This window comes from Melozone crissalis, unplaced genomic scaffold (assembly GCF_028551555.1).
Source record: "Melozone crissalis strain CALT ecotype California unplaced genomic scaffold, PUWL_Pcris_2 ptg000042l_1, whole genome shotgun sequence".
NCBI classification, from domain to species: domain Eukaryota; kingdom Metazoa; phylum Chordata; class Aves; order Passeriformes; family Passerellidae; genus Melozone; species Melozone crissalis.
The window spans coordinates 7,849,061-7,873,249 of NW_026535820.1; the positions used below are offsets into that span (position 1 = coordinate 7,849,061).

At 39.5% G+C, this 24,189-nt stretch overlaps 1 protein-coding gene and 1 long non-coding RNA gene across 4 annotated transcripts in view; one reads left to right on the plus strand and one right to left on the minus strand.

The window, feature by feature from the left end:
- Positions 1 to 1,265: 1,265 nt before the first annotated feature.
- On the minus strand, positions 1,266 to 19,354 carry LOC128942643 (uncharacterized). The gene is made up of 6 exons (XR_008483631.1): positions 19,267 to 19,354; positions 11,711 to 11,793; positions 9,862 to 10,096; positions 8,559 to 8,651; positions 3,885 to 4,028; positions 1,266 to 2,149 (listed from the first exon to the last, which is right to left on the minus strand). It is a non-coding gene; the product is annotated as an uncharacterized LOC128942643 (long non-coding RNA).
- Positions 19,277 to 24,189, plus strand: part of TOX (thymocyte selection associated high mobility group box) — a 217,944-nt gene continuing 213,031 nt past the window's right edge. For 2 of the 3 annotated variants that reach the window (XM_054285214.1, XM_054285217.1), the window contains exon 1: positions 21,039 to 21,262. In XM_054285214.1, the coding sequence (XP_054141189.1) occupies positions 21,119 to 21,262 (144 nt within the window). In that variant the 5' untranslated portion in view covers positions 21,039 to 21,118. Of the gene's footprint in view, positions 19,706 to 21,038; positions 21,263 to 24,189 lie in introns of those variants that run through there. The other variant, XM_054285215.1, reaches the window with a different exon arrangement.

The window sequence follows — 24,189 nt, forward strand, 5'->3', positions numbered from 1 at the left end:
TATTATATTTATTATATTAAAATAATTTTAAAAATTTATCACTCCAGTGACTACACAAGTGTTTTAATAAGAAAGGAGGTGCCAACTATTCCTTCTGAAATTATCTAATAATGCTAAATCATAAATACAGGATTTCTACAAATATTTTCTTATTTGCATAATAATACAAGAGTTAGCAACATAACAAGCAAAAATGCACTACATAAGAACATGCTCTCCAATTTAGTTAATAATTTTTTTATGTACATGTCCTTCTATGCTAATTAATAACTAACAGTATACAATTTCCTGTTTATTATAAACATACCGCTGTTCCCTTTCTGTAATACCCTGCTAAAAGGTTACTGATGCTGTTATCACAGGATGGCATATTTCAGCTACAAGAAATACAAATATAGCCAAGTTCAGGCTCAATCCCGCTAAATTTTTCATGCAAGGTTCTACATGGAAGACTCTACACCCTGGCATTACACCCTCTTGAAGTCAGTGGAGCTCTGGGCTAACAAAGGATTGTCTTGCTTGCCCAATAAAATGGACTTGTGGAGTTTCATATCACAAGGAGTGAGACATTCCATTTAGAAACAGCAGCAATATCACAGCAGGCACACTTTATTAAGGCAAAATCCATTCCTAATCTCTCGTGTCTGAAAAAAAGATATAAGCAGGTGGGAAAAAATTAAGCTACATTTTTAACTTTTCCCACTACCAACAACTCTTGACTGAATTTGTTTATTTTTATAAAAAATCTTTTTCTTCATAGAATCTTATGGTGCATCTAGACCATCCTATACAAACTGAAGATCCAATTATTAGGAAATGAGTGGACAAATTTTAATATTTTAAAAGCTACTGAACTGTCTAAAACATCAAATTTTGACTTTCTTGTATGACACAGCTTTTAATATATTTAATTTTATTTATTTTCAGTGAAAATAAATAACATTAAATATAGGTTTGCAGACATAGTTTCTCAAGGTACTCAGGAACCTCATTAAGTTCCAAAGTATTCATAGAGTCCCATTGAAATCAATGGAAGTTAAACGTCTTCTGAAAATCCCAGTCTTTTTTCTTTCCATTCTTTAGCATTAAAATATCATAGGAAACATGATTCTTAAGGCCTAAGTTTTAACCTTATTAAAATAGCTATTTTCTAACTGGCAAGCTTAAGTGCCTTACAATCAGTGGTGAAGGATCAAGAAAATGTGAGGTGAGATCAGCAATTTTTCCATATCCAACTGGAAAAATTAAGGGTGACCCCCTTTTTGTCCCTTACCAGGGGCACCTGAAACTAGGTGAGAGGCATCAGACTTTACAGACTAAAAATAATTTCTTTTGGATGCATTTTCAAAAAATGGAAGATCTTTTCCCTGTAACTCTGACCAATGTTTTTTGCTCCACCTCCCAGCTCCTCTGTTGTGATCTGTACTTTATGACAAATTAAAGACAAACCCAGGAAAAAAAAAAGGGGAATCCCAACTGAATAAACTGAATATAAGGAAAGCTTTTAAATTCTGAAATTCTGAAGAAGAAAGGGATTAAGATGTTTCTCTGCCCACAGGATTCTCTATTGCCAAGTTCTTGGTTAACAGTACTTTTGAATGATTTTGCATTTCCAAATTTCACTCACATAATGAAGAATGAGTATAAGTAGAAATTTCAGCCTTTCCCTAGTCCAGTAATGCACTTTATAATAAAAATTTTTAGAATATAAAGACATTCCTTTTGTTAGTGAGGGGGGGTTGGGGTATGGGGAAGAAGGTAGGAGAGGGGAGAGGACAATTTACCACTTAATAGAATTCCTGGCATCCAGTTTAGCTAGCAAAATTTCTTAAGAAGTCCTGGGGAGACCTAGGTACGGCACACAGCAGAAATTACCTAGGAAAGTCAGAGCACTGAGAAGAGTGCACTGACTGGAGAGTGCACTGGAAATATCAAAAGGAAGGGACTATTAAAAGTCTTTAATCTACACAGTTATGTTGCATTGAGCATGCATAGAAGAACAGGCCTCCATCCACTGAAGAGCCACAACATACAGTTTTATTATAAGCACTGCTTTTATAATCCAAAGGGGAATGAGTCTTTCCTCACACCTCACAAAGTCTTTCCCCCCAAAGAAAACCAGATGCAGAAGCATTTTCCAGCTCTTGTCCTGCCAAAAAAAAAAAAATCATTATGAAAGATGGAGAAAGTAAGATGGTAGCAAGGTGAATGACATGGATTACAGCCGGCAGCAGGAGAGACTCAGGATCTATCAATTGATTAAAAAAATAAAGCAGTAAACTTTTCAAAAATAAATGCCTTATACCCAAAAGACAACTAAGTCTCCCTTTCTGTAAGAGAAGGCCATAGTTACTAAGCCCTTAGCAGTCCCTTATCCCTGCATACTCAGGAAACCATTAGTTGGGAAACTTTCTGAAGTGGGAATGCTGGAGGCCAAAATTTCCACACATATAATTGATAGACCACTAACAGCTACCAGATAAGTTATATAGGTTAGTTGGGGAAAAGAATGCTTACTTTGAGAATTCCAATAGAGTTTGAATGTAAAAGACTACTCTGCTCTGCATGGTCAATGCATGGTTAAAGCATTTGCATTTCTCCTGGCATTATCCAAAAAAGACATGTCTGTGTACTGAAGACATTGATAACTCAGGATGAAAATCCTCCTGGCCTTATCCTGCAGCTGATCTGGGGTATTTTGAAATCAGGCAAGATAAGCACTCACAGTACTAAACATAAAAGTCTGTCTGTAGAGTCCAGCTTGACGTGTTTTTGGAAATTAAGGGTCTTTCCCAAAGGACTGCACTGTTTGTATTTTTTAAGTCAATTAAGAGTTTTTGATTTTTGCAGACTCAAGACCAAAGTCCTCACTGAAAAAATCATACCATTTAGAAAAATTATGGTCCTCCAAAGATACCTTTATCAAACTTCAGCCAAGAAGACTGCTGAATATAACTAGGACACTAGCAGTGACATGTTGGCCTGCCTGCAACACAAATTGGTTAGTGCTAAAAGAACTAAACCATAAAAAAAAAAAAAAAATCAGAAGTGCAAAATCCACTTCCATATACCTTTGTGGACTCACTCCATATTTTTTTGACTGCCATTATGATACTGCATTTAGAAGCATCCAGAAGTGTTTGAGGGCTGGCTGTAACTAAAAGTATCTTGAACTTTAAAAAAGACATCTAGCATTTATGCACAGAAATGCCTTTCACGTTTCCATGTAAAGAGCATCCATTCTCTAATCTTGCAGATCACTCATTCACAGGTTATGTCTATGTATCTACAAATTTCCAAACTGCAGTTTTTGTTTTTCATCTATCCAGATGAATACCCCAAAAAATACCACTGACCCTTTCACATGATAAATGACTCTGTGGGCATTTTATTGCTAAGATGCAAAACTCTGGAGAGTCATGTAATCATGCAATCTAATTAGTCTTTTAGATGGTGAAATATCATTCAGGGGAGAGATACTTTACAAATAATATTATCAGGATTCTCTTTTCCCTACCTCTTCTCTAAATTGTCTTCATAGACATAGATGTACACAAATACACTGCCATACACTATCCAAATGACTGGCCTGGATAAGATCATTTCTGCTTAGACAGACCATTGTTTTTTGCTGAATTTCATTTAGAAAAGCTTTTTGAGTTGTAGACAGAATCTTTACAGAGTACACATTGATGATGTTGAAAATGCAGAGAAAAATATTTTTAAGTTCTGTCATTCCCTATACTCCATTTCAATTTCATTTTTATGAAGGCATTTGAAAGCAGTGGAGAATCTAGTTTGAACCTTTATTTTTATTTTAGTTTTCTCGTGTCTAAATTATAAAAGACAGATCCCAATTCTTTGGGTACTGCAATTTAATTTACCTCCAAAGATGCATTTTTTCTTCTTCTTGCTGTATAGTTGCTCACAGCTGAAATTGTTCAGTCATAATGAAAACACACTTACTGCATTCCAAATGCTTACACAAGTATGCATTTGGGGAATAGCTTTCTTTTATTTAAAGTTATCTGCAAGGAAAAATATTGTAAAATATACCATTCTTGAGAGAGTTTTCAGAAAAAGTTAAGCAGAGTTAAAAAAATATATTTCAGGTGTCTATTCTATTGAGCTTAAATTTGAGTAACTCTAGTGTAATACTGATGTCTAATTTTGCTATCATTTCTGCTCAGTATTTTTCCCTTCCCTCTAAGACTACCATGCAGTTCCATAAGAGGGCTGGATATGTTAACTCATCCCTAAATTTCTTACCCTTGCCCCTAGCAAAAGGATTGCAAATTAGATAAAGTAACTACTTTTTTCAGACTGCAATACAGAACACATTTCAAGCCATTCACTCATTAGAAAAGAGTATGACTTTCCTGGGCTGCATTATCAGAGCCAAATGTTTCATAAACTACAAAATGACATGTTTATTCTGTTTGGATACTTAATTCTTAAATTTGCTCATTCATTCATGCCTAACAGAAAAATCTAGTTTATTGCCTGCTCAGTCAGAAGCAACAATTGAAAAATAATTACACTGCAGCAAAGGCACAAAATTCTTAAACTTTGATGCGTCTTCCAAAAAGTTACCATGAATTTCTCAATTTTCTTTCTTCTTTATCCCCCCTAAACCCTTTTCTCAGTATTGCAAGTTCATTTACTAGAAAAATATGTGTGCTGAATGGAAGCAACCATTTATTCTTTATCAACACCTTTGCAGCTAAATTATACTGCGGGTAAGTATACTTATTAAAACACATCTATTGAACAAAATTTGGATTAAGTACTTTTCTGTATTCTTTAAAGTTATATAACTACAAAAGATAATGTTAGCAAATGAAACATATACTTGGCTAATTAATGCACGCAATTAAAAGTACATAATTGTCTTTTCATTCCCATTTAGGTCTCTATTCAAAAAAGCACTTAAGAATATCCTGCTCTTTAATGTGACTACTGTACTCCTTTAGGCATATGACCAACCAAATATTTAAGGATGCACTTAGGCATGTGTTTAAGAGGTCTGCTGAAACCAGATGTTAGTGTAGAAGAGCATGCAAAAGAGAGCACTCATCCCCCTTGGATTGAAAAATCTATTAAAAATGCTTCTGAATTAAAAAGAAGCACAGTAAAATATGAGTTCAGTTCAGTTCATTCCAACTGAAAGGAAAAGCAGGAAATGCTCTCAGAGACTGACAAAACCTGCTGTTTCTATCACTAAGTCCAAAGAAGTAAATCAAAGTAAGGAGTAAATACAGAAATTCACAGCACTTGCTGCACAACCCTCTTCAGAGTTTCTTGAAATCAGTGTTTAAGATCTTCCTAAGTGAAGAGGACAGAAAAAGCTGTCATTACACTTGCTGTTATCACAACTAACCTCTACATAATTAAAGCCTTTTTTCATATTCACTTTGTTACTTAGAAGCCTGTCTGCTTAGTGAACTCATAATGCAGCATAGACTGTTTGTTCATAGTTTTGCTTTTTTCACTACTACAACACCATAGCAACCCAAACACCAAATATTTATTTTCTTTCTCAAACACTGCAAGTTATTTTATGAAAAAATTTATGCAAATTGGGCAATACGTTGACTCATTCTGTTTGTCTCTCTTGCATGTATCTCTAAGGCACCTATCACCATGGTGCCTAAATGCTGTGGCACTATAGTTGCCAGCTTTCTTGTATCATAAGTGGTGTCATCATTTTTGTCCACTTTTATATAGCCTTTTCATATAAACTCTAAAAAAGTATCAGCTAGGACAGAACAGTCATGGATTAAATGTAAGAAGATGCTTTCTGCAGCAATAAACAGAAATCAGTAGTAAAATTAATCATCCTGTTTCCTTCAGTCTTCATTTACTCTGAAAATAGTTTATTTCAGTAGTAGAAGGTGCTCCTTTGATAAAAGCTTCTCTGATTTCAAAAGTCCTGGACTCAAAATCACTTGCATTCTACCTCCAAACCAGCTCTTATAATGCACAGCTGCCCACACAACACCACACTGTCCTAACAAATTTTTGTAGTACATAATTCAACTTATTTCCCTTCTTAGAACTCATTCAGAGTGCATCATCCCCTAAAATATACTGTAATCATTTTAACTCCAGACCAATGTCATCCTACAAACAAGTTATCTTATTGTGAGACTCAGGATGTGTAAACAATCCAGCAGAGCTTCCTTGCTACTACAAATACAAAACAAACCAGAGACGAGAAACAATGACATTTGTAAAGATACACCTTCTGCTGATGGTAAAAGTTAAGAGCTTTTATTCCTTTCCTCCTCCTTTAATAGCAGCCAAATGGAGAGCACTGGAAACTGCAAATAAACTTTATATTTGAAAAAAAAAAAAAAAAGAAAAAAACTAACGTGGGCCAAAACATCGTGATGGTGTATTTGGCTCAACTTAAAATAGAATGATTTTTCTCCCATAATATTAAATGGAAAAAGTATAACAAGAAAGAAGTGAAATGGAAAATTGCTAAAGCTGAAGAACATTACACAGAAAAAAAAGCAGCATTTTTTCTAACAGCTCTGAGATTACATGAAAAAGAGAGAAAGGATGTGGAGGAGGGGGAAAGGGATAGAGAGGTAAGACAAGGGAACATGAAGCAGGCTGAAAACAGAATAGAAACAACTTTTATGGAAAGACTAAAAAAATTAAGAGAAAGCACAAAATCAACAGAGGCACATTCAAGACTTTAAATATTCTGCAGAATAGGTTTTCCATAAAAAACTTAAATGTAATTGGACTGTTCATCATTTATAAACTGGATTTTTTGTAGTTCATCTTGCCACAGGCCAGACTGCTTCCACTTCTCTTACCTACAGCATGTTTTACTCTGTGGAGTTTATCTTAATCTCTGCAATTCTACTTCAAAAGATATCATAAGATATAATTTTTACCCAATGTTTTAATTTAAAACCTTTTTTTTAAACCATTGGTAAGATAGGGTTATTACTGGAAGGCAAGTGCCTCCAAACAGAAAAATGTCTCACTTTTTAGTTGTTTTCAAGGATGGCAACAAAGTTTGACAGCTGACATTTCAGGAATCAAAAAGAGCTTGAAATACTACATTAATAAAGCATATTTTGTCTTTCTTAATGGAACATATACAGGGACATTATAAAAATAAAATACTCTCTTCTGACTTGAATATTCAGATTCTTCATTGATCATGATGCTTTATCACCAATGAAATGTACTGCATTCTTAGCACATCCAAACTCATATGAAATTGATGATTTATATATATATACACAGCACCTTACATCTTCAAAGAGTTTGTAAATAGCAACACCTTCATTCTCATCCTATTTCACTAATGCAAAATGCAAGACCTGACATCAGAAATATGTAAAACAAGAAAATTTAGATTTTTCAAAGTACAACTGATATTAGAGAGATCTAAAATTTCCACTGATATATGAGAAACTCTGTCTAGATAAAAACTAGGTCTCTGTGAATTTCCACTCTGTGGAGGTGGGCACAGGCATGAAACCTCATCCTTTGCAGAAAATAAATTAACATCACCATTTCTTTTCAGTATTACAAAATTTTTTGTTGACTGAATGTGCACAACCTCTGCCTTCCAAGGCATCAAATAATATAATTGATCAGACATAATTGAATCAGTCAAACCTGTTCAGCTCATAACCAACCCTTTTTCTATGTTCTAGAAAAGAGTGGTTGTATTTCTGTCTAGCCCATGGCTACACATACAGCCATATTGCTAAGGCACTGCTCAAAATCCTGCCACATCATATAGTTTTATATGGCTGCATATGTTGTATTTCAATACATTTTTGAAATTACTTAACTTGATGGATCTTCTTGCAGCTGGCCTACTGAATTTCAGGACTGCTAGCACAGCCAGCTGCTATGAGAGTTCAACTCTTTTGTACAAGTGACTGATAACTCTGTGACTGCTGTTAAATTCCTGGACAGATCAAATGAAGCTCACCTCCCCCTAGATCTGAAATCTCTTCAAGCTGCTTTTTTAAAGCCACATAACAAGTGTTTTGTCCTGACATTACTGTTCCACTTTTTCTTCCCTGTCTTAAAGGAATTTTCGTTCTTCTAGTTCTCATGGGAAATTGTGTTAAAATTCAGGAACCTGACCTTAGGTTGCATTGAATATTCCCATTGACTTCAGGCCATAAAAAAGGAAAACTGTGAAAAAGAGTTATATTCTGTCAAGAAGAATATGGCTCCAAATGCTGGAATCATCCTGACAGCTCTATTTCAGAAGTTAGCCAAGGAGAAAGAAAGGGCCAGATCTCTTGAAAATTACATACACATACCTCACACACATGTATACACATACAAAGCATAAAGGAGAATAGAAAGGAGAACCTGGAAAGAAACCCTGCCAATTTATCAAGTGGTAGATGAATTATCCCCAAGACTTTCATAGAAGCAGCAGCCACCCCATTTTAAGGTGAAGTTTTATTTCAGTCTCAGCTGCAGCATAATCTCAGATCCATCCATCCGTGTTTCGCCCACTCCCCCTCCTTTCCCCTCACAGTCCCCCTGCTCCCTTCCCAACTCACATGTTGAGTAACTTTGAGGCATCGCTTCCTCACCAATACCACAGGTTTCATGGGCCTGGCTAGGTAGGAATTGCAGGAAGAAGGATTGAATTGCTTAAAAAAAAAAAAAAAAAAAGCATTGGAACATTGGAATTTTCCAGTGTTTGGTCTTCCCTAATACCAGAAGCACCTCTGAGTTTGAGTTTAGCAAGCAGACTCTTAGGTGCTGTTTCATTATTGGCTTAAGCTACCCTAAGTATGGAGTGTGCCAAGAGGCAGGCCCACTCACCACCTCCCTCCCCCTCCTCTCCTCAGACCTAGGTAAATACTCCTCTCATTTCATCATCAGTTCTCATGCTGCCTCAGAGTCAGCCAGATCAAAAATACAAAATGATCCACCTAAGATCTGAGCCACACACTAATTTTCAGATGGTTCCTGACACAGCTGACCTTGAAGTCAGAAGCATGCTCATTCTCCCCAGGGAGACAGCAGAATATGCAGCTGGAGCAGGAAGGGAAAGAGAGCTCTACCACCATCTTCAGCAGCAGCACAGATTTAAATTTGCTGAAGCCTACTGCAAAACCACAGCACTGTTATGTTAGGAACAACTCCCAAATGAACCAAACTGTACAAAAGAAAAAAGCAGACCTTGACCCTTGATTTTAATGTTCAAGGAAGACAAGAAAATACAGATATTCTCCTGAATCAGAAATGCCAGATGGCAGAGAGGCACACTTGAGTATGTTTCCAAAGCAGAACCAGTAATAACTCCCTACACCTGGATGCAGTGCCTGCACTAACTCCTGACTTAAAAGAAGTGCTAGTAATTATGGGAGCATATCCCTTAAGCTGTGTGTGAAACATGTGTACCTCAACAAATTTATTTCCAATAGGTTAAGGGAGAAATTGTCTGGCCTTTTTGGGTGTGCATGGAGAGCACTTTGAGAAGCTGATGGAAGAGACACAATAATACCCATGGGCTGTAGTCCCAGTTTTCAGCAGTAGTGATCTCATGAGACTGATTGTATTAACACTGCTGGTTTATGCCTTTTGATGCCCAGTCAGCTCAGGTTTATTGCACTTCAGTGTTTGAGCTGGAATGTTAGGAAACTGCATCTATTTGAATAACCACTGCAGCACATTCAAATGGAAGAAATGCCTTTATACCACTTAAGACAGACAAAAGTCTAGGGAAGCAGGGCAAACACAAGCCTGGTCCAGCCTGATTTTGTTGCCTTAAATTGGTGCCAGTGGGCTGTTTGGCTTCTGGGGCAGGAGGAAAGCAATTAACTACCCTTGTGCAGTTCAATGCCATGAGAATACCTTAGTTTGATGTATTACTATCCAGAGAACCTGAAATGCTGCAGAAATCCTTCCATTTCTAACAGCTGACAACAGCAACTCTAAGCATTCCATTTATATTTCTGCTATGATACTTCAGAAGATCTTATCCTGGAACACTTGTGTCGGGTGACTAATTACATAAGAATTGTTCATTTTTGTCCTTTTTACTGCAGGAGTATGTTCACAAAGTTAGTCCTTTATCTGTGACGCACTTCTGAAAGAGAAAAACAAAAAAGACACAGAAGCCTGGGGATTTGATTAGTTTCTTCCAAGATATTTAATTGCTATTACAGCCAGAAATATGTAATACACTATAATACAATTTTCTTTTTGAGAGTAAAACTTGGGTTAAATACTAGCACAAATTCCACGTGATAGCAAAGTAATCTCAGGAGTTTCAAAAAACAGAACATGGCAAGCTAGACTTCCACTGTTTTTTTGTGGTTCGCTTCTATAAATTTTGGGCACAGAATCAAACTTTAACATTCTATACAGAAAGCCAGAATCTTTCTAAAAATTCGTTTACAAATCAGCAAGACTGGAAACAATTTGATAGAAGACTTACTGTGTATGCTCTTTCAGCCATTTCACTAGAAACTCATTTTAGCTTTCTCTGAGGTAGAGATAAACCACAGCTAAGAGACAGTTATTAAATCTTCTTTATACATTCTGTATGAAATGTATTAAACCAAAAAAAAATACTATATTCAAATAAGGTTAAAGGTCTGACTTAAACCCAAAGACATGGAAATTCAGAAATATTGAGTCTAACTACCCTTTACTCTCTTCAGTGTGGCTATGTATTGTAGCAAAAATGACTTGTGCTCAGGTTCCTTAAACCTCTTCTTTATGTTACATTTCTCCTTAAAGGTACTTTCTATTTTAAGGTTATTTCAGTTTGCATTCTCTTTGTGGATTGAATTCTGCCCTGGACAGTCTGGGGGCGGGGGGTTTATTGTTTGTTTGGTTGGTTTTTTAAAATAATTTCATTTTTTAAAATGATTACAGAAACACAGATGTGAGAAAAATAAAGGAAAAGTATGTATGTATTAGTCTTGGCAACCAGCTATTCTTGCTTTTATTTTTCAACACATACCTTACAAATCACGCTCGCGAGAGACAGGCAGGCAGATGTAGGACGTGCATGACTCTCAGCAAGTGCAAGCACATGCTTCAGCTCTCTCCCTGCCCCCCTGCAGCTCCACTTAAACATATGTAAATACCTATTACATATTTCTCCAGTGAACTTAGTAGGAACCTTGCAGTTGACAGTGCAAGACTTTGTGCCACAAAATGCCTTGGGGCCTTCTTCCATGATGGACTTTTTCCCCTTTTCCTGAATACAACAATGACCAGTGGAGGTCACACTTTATTCAAAAGAAAGTAAGATGCTTGCAGATCCTCCTTCCTGGGGGCTGTCAGCCTTGAAACCATCTCCTACACTGTGGTACAGTAGTTTGGGCCTGCTGACCTATTGGGCAAATTGCAAACTGTGTCTTCTCAAGATAACTTCAAGCAGGGAAATTCCACTGCTTGAAGGAGGGGCAGGGTATCTTAGGAGGATGGTGGAGGGTTTTTTTCCTATATTCTACAACTGTAAACGAGTTTGAGTTTCTTTTCCTTCTATTTTATTTCAAATTATTATTTGTTTTTACTTAATTATCAGCGTATTATGCAGTCAGGCAACTGTCTCCACACAGCTATTATAAATCTATATGCATTCAACAAACTGTTAGAAACTTGATAATTTCAAATGTGGCCTGGGAGTTCCCCTCCACGTGTTTCATATATTCTGATAAATATGTATATTTAATTCTGTAATACTTACACATGCTACTGAAGAGTCAATTTTTAAAGATGAACAGCCAATGTAGACGATTCATTCCCTCCAACTAGTACTCCTGCCAACTGCTGAAAAAAAAAAGGACAATGGGCATTCCAACAAAAAACAGTGTTGATTACACTCTGGTAGCCAGAGTAAAGGGAGATGATTTGGAGGATGTCCACAAACATTAATCTTTGCAGTCTGACTGTGATAAAAGTAAACCATTCAAAATCCTCAACAAATAATCCTCAACAAAATAGTGTAAGACTATAAAATAATACCAGTGATGTAGATTTATCTTAAGATACCATAGAACAAGACACAGGGGATTGAGAGAAATTCCTTAAACAGATAATACTTGACAGTAGTAGACAATCTCTGTTAAAGAGTAAGAGAAACAGAAAGCAGTAGCCTTGACCCAGAAAAGGTATTTCTGCCTTATACAGCATAGAAGACAGACATTCAAGAAAAGCTCATCCATGAGAAATGGTGATCTCCTATTGCTGCCAAGGTCAGTCAGACCTGTTGTGATATATTCTGTAAATGCTGACTCTATCACTTACAGTTTTCCAAGGACTTCCTTAACACCCAGAGCTTTTTTATTTTTATTGTGGAACAAAGTTATAACATGAAACTGTCAAACTAGAAAGCCCAGAAAAGGAAGACAGAGAGTTTTTATTAGACTTAAGAGTGACAACTCCATCGAGAAAAAAAAAAACCCCATAACAGTTATAAGGAAGGGGATATGAAGTTCCTCGAGATCCACCAGAAAAATGCCAAAATCTCAGCAAAGAAGTAAATTTTGCTCCCAAGTCAGCAGTCCTAACAGTTTATCATGACCCTTGAAAACTGACTGCAGATGACATGCAGATGGCATATCTGTTTCAGCCTATCAAGTGTGAATGGGATGTAATTTATTTGCTACAACAGGAAGCTCTAATGGAAACCCCCAATATACTTTTACTATACCTCAGTCACAACCTTTTGCACTTGAAATGCCAACTGTGCCAACTGTATGGTGCTTTTATGACAGCAATCATGAATCTCAAAGGGAGAAAAATAAATTCAAGCAAGTAATTTTATTTTCTCTACCTAAAAAATTAAAATGGGATAATAGATAAACTGTATTACCTTCTAGCCCTAAATTTTTCTTTTTACTCTGTGAACTTTACTATACTTATATGTATTCAAAGAGAACAGAGTTTGGACCCCTCTCTCTATTAACATCTGTAATTCTGAGCTTGAATTAAACTACTAATTAAACCCATGTAAAAGAATGTACTTAGACTACTTTTTTGCCCCACTGCTTTGGGGTGGGAGCCTCCTGTTGAAACACCTACCTTGCCTGGGGATTTAAGAAACATCCCTCTCTTCACAGAGACCTTGTGAATATAAACAAAAATGAAAATCTTCTCTAGCAAAAGACATCTGAAACAGAAAAGTAAGTTTGTAAGTTTTAAGTAAGTCTGTAATGATCCCTTCATGTCAGGGGAGCTCATGCAGGGGCAATTCAGCTCTGTTTGGAGGTTCATCAAATAGGACAATGATTAAATCATTGTTCTGAATTTAAAACTGATTAATCACCTGCTTATCATCTGTCTTGCAGATGAGAATTCCCTGTTGAATGCTATGGAGAAACTGGTGATAAAGACCCTTCCTCTGCTTGTGACCAGTTCGGTCTTTTCTTTCTCCTGCCTATTCAGCTGACATATTAATATGTACATTTGTAAAATACCTGCAAATACAGATGGGTATTATTAATAGTACCAACTATGAATACAGGTTTGTTCTCAAGACGTCTGTATATGATGCAGTCTCCAGACAACATTTATACAACTTATATGAATCCTCAATTTTTGGAAGAGAAACCAAAATGCCTTTAGACAGCTTTTAAACTTCAAATAAATCGTTGAAAACATAACTTTCCTTTGAAAAATCTAAGTTACTGAACTCTAAGTACAGGCCTCCAGTACACTTCAGAAAAAAACCAGCACGAAACCAAAATTTCCTGATTCCTTATACTTCTGGATGCTTCATGATTGCTCTAACAAGATAAGTGGAAGAGTGGAAAATTGGCAACCTTAGCAGTTGAGTATATCTTGCAATTGAGAACTAGCATACATCACACTGTGATGTATTTTTGAGCCTTCCTTCCTTCATACCATGTGGACAGTGTAGCTCATATAAAAACCCTGATAAGACAGAAAATACAGGAAAAGAATAAAAGGAACTTCATGTTTCCCTTTGTTTCTCTGACCACAAGAAATAATCTAAAGCCCAGTAAAATGTTTGCTTTTGAGACTGGCCTACCTTCCCCATGTCTGCAAGGCCACATTTAATTTGGTAATTTGAACTGAACCAGCTGGCAGTGTCTTTGAGACATATGGGAATGGATCAAAGCTGCAAATATGCAAGGTGAATTTTACATTTTTATATTTCTTTCATGGTAATTTAAGTTCTTGATTCTCTGAGATACTTTGTGCTTAATTCCTACTGGGGGCAATGGCAGATGAGTTGTAAGAATCTTTTCTGAGATGCAAAACACAGTTCGGCTTCAACCCATGTGTCAATTCCTCCTCCAGTGTTAAACTGTGGATTATTTTTTGGATTAAGAAGATATGGCAATACTCAGGTTTTTTTCTGCTTTGTAGCAAAGGGAATTCAGGGGCTTTCTTTAACTTTTAGAAGTGATTTGTACTTCCTTATAGAGAGCAATTTATTTTCATACAAGTGTGATAATTTGGGGCCCATCATTTTCACCACAAACAAATTAAATAGGACAGGAGCAATAGCTAAAATAATAAAATAGCTATCTCTTTCATTACACATTTGATAACACTTTGTTTGACACACTATCAGGTAGCCTTACAAACTGTTTAAATACTCTGAAACATATATTACACCTATTAAGTTTTTATACTGTATTGAAAATCTCTTTTTTCACATTGAGTTATGCTCACTTATAAACGCATACACAGAATGTCAACAGTTAAAATGAATCAATTTCTTAAAGGATTTGAGTTCATTCTGGTGAAACAACCAGATTAATTACATTGTTTAAAATATTCTGCAATCTTAATATATTATCATTTGCATCTTCCCAGATCCAAGTGTCATATCCAGATTAAGAACATGAAACAGGACATCCACACAAAAGAGACAGACCCTTTGTCCTATTATTATTTAATTAACTACTATCTAGATATGGATGAGCATTGACCTTTGTTATGAATGGTAAACAGTCCTGTGAGTTAGTCAGTAAATCAAAAATTTCAGCAGGAGGGATTTTCTTAGCAAAATCTCAGTGGTTCCCTTATAGCTTATCTGTTCCTCCTGGCTACCAAAGTGCAGTGCACAAAGAAAGAAGCAAAATGATTTTCCAATCCAACTCTTTTTAAAAATACGCAGCACAAAACTTTTCTTTAAAGAAGAGCCAGCCTCATGAAGAGATTCTTGTGGTGCCTAGCCTAAGTATAATAAATACTAAGCCATCATCACAGTCTCACATTTCCTTCTTTCTAGGAAGACCAGGAAGTCTGCTCTTTGTAATAGATTATCAGATATCTAGTGCTCTCAAATAAAGCTGCGTATATATGTGTGAAATCTAAACAAAAAGATGTTGAACTGTTGTTTTTTAAACTAAAATACTTTATTTCTCTTTGGCTGAGAACATTAGTTATGTCTGCTGATGGCCCCCCAACACACTAGACAGACCAGCTGGGCCAGACAGTACGATACACAAGCAAATAATCTGTCATATCAGACACAGTTACTTGTTCCACTGAATTCTGTTCACCTGGCCACTGAAAAGACTGTGCATTCTCAAATGAGACTGTGCCAATGGCCAGACTGGCTCAGACCGAGGGGGTGTCCCGGCAGTACTCTGCCTCCAATGACAGCTCTAGACGTGACAGCCCAAACTGAGGGCAAATACTGCCATTACCTACTTCCATGTCCTCCACCTCCAGCTATTTTCAGCCCAGAGGAGTTACTGATCCATTTATGGTTTGTTCATCTAATGACCTTCTCAGTTCTCCAGTCTGCTGCATAAACCTCTTGCATCCACAATGCTGTTTGGCAAGGAATGCCATAGGAGTTCTCCATTGCATGGAGAGTATTTACACTGCACAGTCTAACTCCAGCAGACAGCATTTAAAACAATAACTTTTTTAGTATTGGCAGATAAAGATCATGTTCCTAGAGGCATTTGTTCCTACTTATATGAGAAAGGCAATAACACTCTTCTCATATGCTGGTATAGCAACCTCTTTCAAGACTATTTTGGAGACATTCACTTGAATGTTGAATGGCTTTAAAAACTCAGTGCCCTTCTGAACAAATGTTCCTTCCTTTTGAGCTTCTAAAAATTGATTCATTCTTTTAAATCTGTTTCAACATTTTTTTTCTTTTTCTGGAAAATGCACTTCCATGAGCTTAAGTGGCCATGTTTGATATACCATTGAATTATCCTGCAAAGGCCCTTGCTTTCTCAGTCCATAAAGGCAAAACTTACAATATTATTAACAATTTTAGTTATGGTCTCCACAAACGCATTATTCTGAATACCCTAGAGAACATGTTCCCTACAAAACAAAAGAATGTTCTAACAGAATAATATATATTTTTACCTCTTTAATTTTTACCAACTGTACAGATAACTGCCACAAATCTCAGGTGTTTTACCATCTTGATGATTAAATCATCTCTGTAAGTAGCAGCAAAAATTTTACAACTCTCAGGGCCTGCATCATTAAGTACTGAAAATAACTTGAAGTGCTGCGCAAAGCAAACGGTACAGTTGTAAACTCCTACAGACTCCGAGGAACCCGAAGCCCTTCCTAAGGCAGCAGTGAGTAATATTTCACATAAATAAAACGCTAATTCTCTACTTTTTATTATCAGACACTCTGGTCATTCTGGTATTGACATCTCCAGCTCTGCATTTCTGTACCTGCATGCACTTGTATGCACCTGCACACACTGGTTGCCTAGAACAGCTCATCTCGAATTGCTGTATCTCTACCACCTCTCTCCACAACAGGCTGCAAACTAATCCACTGTCCATGAATAACAAGTTTCTCAACAGCAGCTTTTCAATACGGAGCTTGCAATCTGTCTCCCATTCACTTTGTCAAATTATGGTCCACATATCAGCCATTTGCAGCAGTGATATATCTGTCAGGCGTCAAGTACATCTCTTGCAAAGGAAAATCTTTTTTAGGATTTTTTAACTTTCAAAATGTCTAATCCCAAACATGTAAAATAATGAGTCAGATGCCAAAAATCATGAGGGTTTGGGGTTTTTTTTTTTTTCTTTTTTAATATGTTAATATCTTTTCCTTTGCTTTCTGGAGCTTTTTCTAGGTCATGTTTTCAAGCTTTTCTCCAAGGCCAGAAGGGTTTCAAACATTATTAAAAAGAAAGCAACTGAGATCCTTTTGTAATTTCACGTTTAAGAAACACATTTATTGCCATCAAACTTAAATTCTGTTGAACTGACAACCAAGTATCTTCAGAGATGTTTTTGATCAAATAATCCTGAAATAGGAATATTGCTTCAAACCTGTTTTCTCTAGAGTTTCATTTGCATTACTTACGTATTTTTTTCAGATAATTAAGCTTTAATGAAAGCAGGTTGTTAGACATGGAAGAAAGTAATGACTTAACCACAATCCTGAAGGACTCTACAATATCAAAATATCTGAGGTGCACATTATATATCTTTGTAAATGTATGTGTATATCCTCACACAAGCAGTGATGTTTTCACCTGAAATTTGCGAATTGCTCCCCACAATACTGAGTTGGCTTGAAATCTTTCTGTAGAATTTTTTTTCAGTGATGAGAAGACAGTTTTGTTTGGCAACATGCATTACAAATCTTCTAAAATTCTAACTGGTTTGTGATGGAAATGTTCATGAGTATTGATAAATGTAACCATTCCTGTTAATCATCATAATCTCAGCTTGTTTGTGTGGCACTCAGTAATTCGTTTTTATTTAAAGAAGAAAAGACATTCCTTTCTTTTCATAACACAATTCCTCTGTTGGGCATTATCTAAGCTTAGCATAGTGTCCTTCCTGTATTCTTTCTCTTCCATCCTTTCTGCCCTGATTAAGACTACTGAAGACTCAGCAGGAAACCCAGTGGGATTGCTCATGGTGTCTTGAAGTCACCTTTTCTTTCATTGTTTTTGCCTGTTAAACCTTGTTATGCTCATCAATCCCTCTCCCGCATCCCACTGGATTCCGAACTTTCCTTTGTCAGCACCCTTGTTTGCTCCTAATTGAGCTCCTCCTAATTTTCCCTACCCCATCCGTTTCTCCTTCCTTCCTCCCCTCACAGTTAGGCCATCTCCTCAAATGTCCCTCCTTCATCCTGTGCCTGGTGTCACCCTGTGTGCCCAGGCCTGAGCATCACCATTACTGGGGTGCACCCCAGATGACGGGGTATTTCACGGGTGCGCTCTACTTTCAACTTGTTTCCTGTTTTCTGGGACACGCTCATGGATCACAGCCTATGTGTGCCACCACAAACTCTGGGCGATAGCTTCCACTCCGCCGGGACTGGAGACGAGGGCTGTGCTGACAGCGCGACCCACACCAGCCTCAGAGGGCTGCCAGGGCAGAGGGGTCGCCCCAACTTTGCCAAAGGTCCGCGGAAATGGGTCCAAGGGTCTCACCGAGGCCCCTCAAGAGATCCACCCGCGGCCACACCGGCACTCTGAGCCCGACCCACCCCAGGCAGCGCACCCAGCCCTTTCCCAGCCGCCCTGCGGCCCGGCCCGGCCCCGCGGCGCGGCGGGGGTGCCATAGTAACGGGCGGGGGCCGGGTGGCGCCGGGGGCCGGGCGCAGGGCGCTGCGCGAGGGCGGGGACGGCGGCGGGATGGCGGGCGCGGGAGCGCCCCCTCTCCGCGGCTCCGGGCCCCGGCGGCCGCAAATGGCTCTTCCCTCGCCGGCCCCTTTGTGTGAGGCGCACTCGGAGCGGCGGCTCCGCGGCGGAGCGCGGTGCGTCCCCTGCCGCCGCCAGCCCAACCCAACCCGGCCGGGCCGAGCCGAGCCGAGCCGAGCCGAGCCGAGCGGCTCGGGGCGGCCGTTCCAACGCCTGGGCGCCCCGCTCCCCCCGGGGGTGCGCGGGGGCCCGGCTGCTGTCGCCACCTCCCCCTCAGCCCCCCCAAGGCCCTCGGTGTGGTGGGGGACCAAAATACAACTCCACCAAACCAAAGCAAATAAATAATAATATTAATAAAAGAAAAAAAACAGAGAAAAAGAAAAGGAAAGAAAGAAAGAAAGAAAGAAAGAAAGAAAGAAAGAAAGAAAGAAAGAAAGAAAGAAAGAAAGAAAGAAAGAAAGAAAGAAAGAAAGAAAGAAAGAAAGAAAGAAAGAAAGAAAGAAAGAAAGAAAGAGAAAGAAAGAAAGAACGGGAAAAGAACAGAGGGAGCGAGCGAGAGGGAGGGAGGGAGAAGCGAACCAACTCCGAGACTCCCATAAAGAGCGGCACGCACGGAGCGAGCGCCCCGGTGCCGATGCGCGGGGGAAACAATAAGTACTCGAAGTTACCTGCCCTGCCGTAGAAGAAGGAGGGTTCGTGGGTTCTCTTGCAGACATCTGCAGACCGGTGCTTTTTTGGAAGAGATTTTTTTTTTTTTTCCTCTCCTCTCTCTCTCTTTACAAACCACAAACGGATGTGAGGCAGGGAAGGTGTTTGACTACTGAAGTCAGGCACCTCTTTTTTTATTCTTCTCAGTCTTGTGTGTCCCCCCCCCCCCCCTTCCCTCTCTCTCTCTCTCTCACACACACATACACTCACACACACACACACTCTCACACCCCCCTTTTTGCACCTACATTAACGAGCAAAAGAAAAGGAAAGGAGTTTGCTTGATGTTTTAGTGAAATGGACGTAAGATTTTATTCACCACCTCCTCAGCCTGCAGCCGCTCCTGATACGCCTTGTTTGGGACCTTCCCCCTGCCTGGACCCCTACTATTGCAACAAGGTGACTCGTGTTTTGTGTCGTCCGAGGTGTTTTATCTGTGCTGTCGGTGTGTGCTGTTGTCGCGGCGCGTTGCACGAGCGGGCGCTGCGCTCTGGCGAGCCGCGCACCAAGTTCCCCGGCGAGGCGGAGGGAGGGCAGCGGCACTTGCCGGGCTTTGGGTTTGGGGAGCGCAGTGCCGCCCGCCGCGGAGCGGTGCCGCCGGGACACACAGCGGCTCCCCCGCAGGCACCCCAAATTAAACCCCCGGAGTAGTCTGGGGGCGGGCGGCTGGAGCGGGGGGGGTGGGTGGGGGAGGCATTTTCCATAACATCTTTTCGGAGAAACGGCGTGGACGGGGATGTTGGTGCGGGGGACTTGAATTTCCAGGGCGCTTATTAATGAGCAAGACCGCGTCCGCCACAAACCGGCAGAAACTCTGCCCCGCAGTTCATGTGTCAAAGAGCCGAAAAGCACGTTTGTGTGTGTGTGTGACATATTTGTGTGTATACACACACACACGCACACACAGGCATACACATTTCTCTGTGTGCATAATAAGTCTGCATGGTGTTTACTAGTCGGTTTAGAACATCGGCTCCACTTTGTCCCGGCTGTGCAACTGCCTTCCCAATTTCTCTGTAACTTGATTAAACCTCTGCAAATAGGGTCAGTATCTGAGGAGAGCTAAGTTTTAGGTCCCCGAGCCTTGGGGAAGGAGGAACAGCAGAGGATACATGCGCTTAGCCCTAATCCTGTGTCCGGTTCCGAGAGTTTGGTGCTGCGATCCCGGAGCACTTTGCGTGACTTTTGCTGCCGAGAAAGGGGGCTGGGGTTCCTGCATTGTTACTGCCGCTGTAGCCTGAGCCAGCTGGTGCTTTATGTATGAACTGCACTTTCTCTGCTGTTACGGAATGGGCTTTGCACGTGAATAAAACGCTGGCCGTAGGAAATGATCGGAAAATGCGAGTTACCCCGAGCACAGCCCGGCCAGGGGGAGCAAGCCGGGAGAGAGCGATGTGTTCAAACCTGCGCGCTCGGGCTCTTGTTTGGAAGCCCGCCGTGGCAGCCCGTGGCGGGCGGCAGCAGCAGCAGCAGATGGCTTTTCGCAGCGCAAGCCCCGCCGTGCGCAGGCTCCGCAGGGCCGGCCGCGGGTGCGGAGGGCGGCGGCGGGGCGCGGTGGCCGGCGGGGCTCTGCCGCGGAGGAGCGGCCCCAGCCCGGCCCGGCCCGGCCCGGCCCGGCGGACAGCCCGGTCCCGCGCCCCGCTATTGTCGTGACGGTCTCACGTGTCAGAGAGACGTTCCGAGCCGTTCCTTTCATCCCGGGCAGCTGCCTCGATTCAGAGATAAACAGCAAAATAGAGTGTGCTTGTGCTGAGGCGCGGAGGCTGCGGCGCCCGGGTGAAGCCCTCTCAGTTTTCAGGAAAGGTTTCCCACATGGTCGCATCTACCAATCACAACAGAAAGGACCAAATTCATCCTGGCTGCATTTCACATATACTCAATGGAGTTATAGAATCCAGGGATAAATCGGGCCCTTTGTGGTGGATGCCCCAGGATATTTCAAGAGAGATCCCAGAGGTATGACTGTTAGCGTTGTTTTAAGTAACTATTTTGCAGCATCTGGCAAACGTGCGCTATATTTTGGAAGTTTGTGCCAGGAGTGAACTTGGTTCAGCAGGAAGAGTTCAAATGCAAAGGAGCATTTATGTGTTCATTAATTTTCTCTTAGTGCTCTGAGTAATCATGAGGCTACTGCTACTTTTCATCTGTGGTTTGCTGTTATTTTCTCTATTGTCAGTTTTGTAAATTGTAACAGTGAAATGTTGCCACGTGAAAAGCTTGGGCTGATATTTATGCCATAAGAACCAAAGTGTTTGAAGACCTGTTTGGCAGTGAAACTGGACAAACGTTATTAAACCTATCAATGATTTAAAGCTTCAGAAGGAAGGTAATGACCTGAATACACATCTCACTCATCATTCTTGAGATAGTGGGCCAGATTTAATTTAAAAGTTAAATGCTTTGGAAAATCAGGAATTACTTTAATATATTAAATCATTTTCCAATTAAGTTCCTTAAATAATTTTTGGTGTGTTGCACTCCAAATCGAATAAATTAATTTAGAAAGTCGTTTTCAGAATTTCTTTACTAGCTGGTTAAAGCTTCTTTCAAGTCATGCCATGTATGAGGGAGCAAACTGTTCTTTTCAAATGCAAATGAGACACTCGTTCTGTAGACAAGTTGCAACTCTTCTATTTCACTTTGCCTGAACTGATAATGTGCTTAAAAGTGCACAGTCATAAGACATATGTTTTATGCTTGGAAAAAACTTACCAGGAATGTTTCAATATAAGAAATCGAGTACAGAACAATTGTCTTTCTCAGATGTCTCTACCAGTGACCACTGATAACATTGAATGGACAGAGTAGATTTGCCAGGCCCCTTGGAGGTGTACATTTAGTGAACATTTCATTTTTCACCCCTTCACTCTCTCCCTTTGCCCAGCATGATTAACATTGCTGTGAAAACTTATCTGACTTGTTCTAAACATGTCATCATGTTACAGTATTGCTCTGTCACTCATTTTCAGGCTCTGTGTATTTAGGGAGTTGGAAGGGCGGGAGGCCTGCAGAGTTTTCTATTCTGTATGTTTGGCTGAGTGTTCGCTTTTAAACTCTCCCAGGAAAGGAGATGATGGCTGGAGTGTGATGGATCCTTGTTCTGGGCCAGAATGGTGGTCTTCCTTAGGAATCTACCTGCAAAACTCATTGGGAATTCATTCAATATCCTCTGGGTTCTTGTAAAGTTAGTTAAAACTTGCTTTTGGCACTTACAAGCGGATTTGGCCCTATTTTTCATATCTAGGTTTTGGTGGTGTTTTTCCTTTTACAAATTTTCCAGACTTTGATTGTTTACATTTGAAGTCTGCTTGAGCTGCTGGTAATTTAGAATGTATTCCACAAATACTTAGGCTTTTAAGTTTTCTAGTTGTTCTATTAGTACTAGTTGTTTTCCCTGATCAGATGGTTGTTTGTAGCATAGGAGTTCCCTGGCACATGCATGGGAGCTATTGACTGTGCATTTTTCTGTAGCCAGAGGAAAATAATGTAGATTCAAACAATCGCCTCTTATCTTACAATTTTCAGTTGGCAGGCTTTGTTTCAGAAAACTGCTTAGATCTTTATTTTATAAACCTAAAATAGCATTCTAAGCATCTTAACCTAATATTTCTCTATCTGCTGTGAAAGCTCATTATGCTCTGCATATATTGTTATGCAGGCTTTTCCTTGTTTCTCTTGCACTACCCATGGAGAAAGAAAAGTGAAGAAACAATGCAAACAATGTTGGTTATGACAACTGTGAGAGGTATCTCTTATACAAACAGACAGAATGGACGGTATGCTTTGGTATATAGGTCAGCCTTTGAAATAACATAGTGGAGCTCTTATGCTGGACAGATTTAGGGTTGAGATTATACTGTTCACCCCTTGAAACTTGAAGCATAATTGCAGTTCAGATACGTTCAGGCTAATGTGAGTAGTCTGTTCAGTTGAAGTTTATTTTAGGAAATGTCACATTCTGTAATTGAGTTGAATTATATAAAATAAATAACTTTGATAATCTAGGTGTCTTAATTTGATAGAATATGGCCAGTGATTTCAAGCTGCCGGAAGAAGTTGGATGATAATTTTGAATGTTTAAGTAGAGAGAAGTAAATAACAGTCTTGTGGCTTTCCCTATTGAAGTGTCACCTGCAAAGACCACTTTGATCAGTGCTGTAAGAAGGATAGGTATATTTTAATTTTCATATTTGCAACTTCACAGTGTTTTCAGATATCTGCTCACTTAAAGTGCAGTTATATAATTGTAGTTTGACACAGCTAATGACAGGGATGCTGACCTCTGCCATCAGTAGGCAGAAAATAATGGTCTTTACCGCTCCCAATGGTTAGCCTTGCAGAATTATGCACTGGATTCTTCTGTGATTTGCTACCTTGTTCAAAAATACAGGAGCCTACAACTCATCTTTCTTGTATTCACTGATAGTTATCAGTGCAGTGGAAAAATACAGCCAGGCAGCAGAGGTAAAATGATAGACTGCAGTTGTTTTTAAAAAGAGGAATAAAGAGGAGAAAGGAGGGAGAGGGAAGCAAAACCTTTCACATGAAAAAAACAGAGTGACATTGGGTAGAAGTGGATAAGGAGATATAATACAATGCTTTGTAAGCAGGTAACAATCCCGCTTGTAATCAGAATTCCATGGAGCAAAAGTGCATTTATTTATACTCAGCGTTTAGAGTAATTTATTGTGTAAACTTAACCCTACCATAGAGACTACTCTAAATAAAATGTTCCGTGGCTGTTTACAAAGTGTACATTATTTCCAGGGGCTTGCTTCCATCCAGTCTCTATCTCAAACTCAGAGTTGTGGCAAGCAGGCTCTCTGAAGGACAGCTCTAAAGCTGAAATACTATGTTACTGTTTTGACAGCATTTTAGGTTAT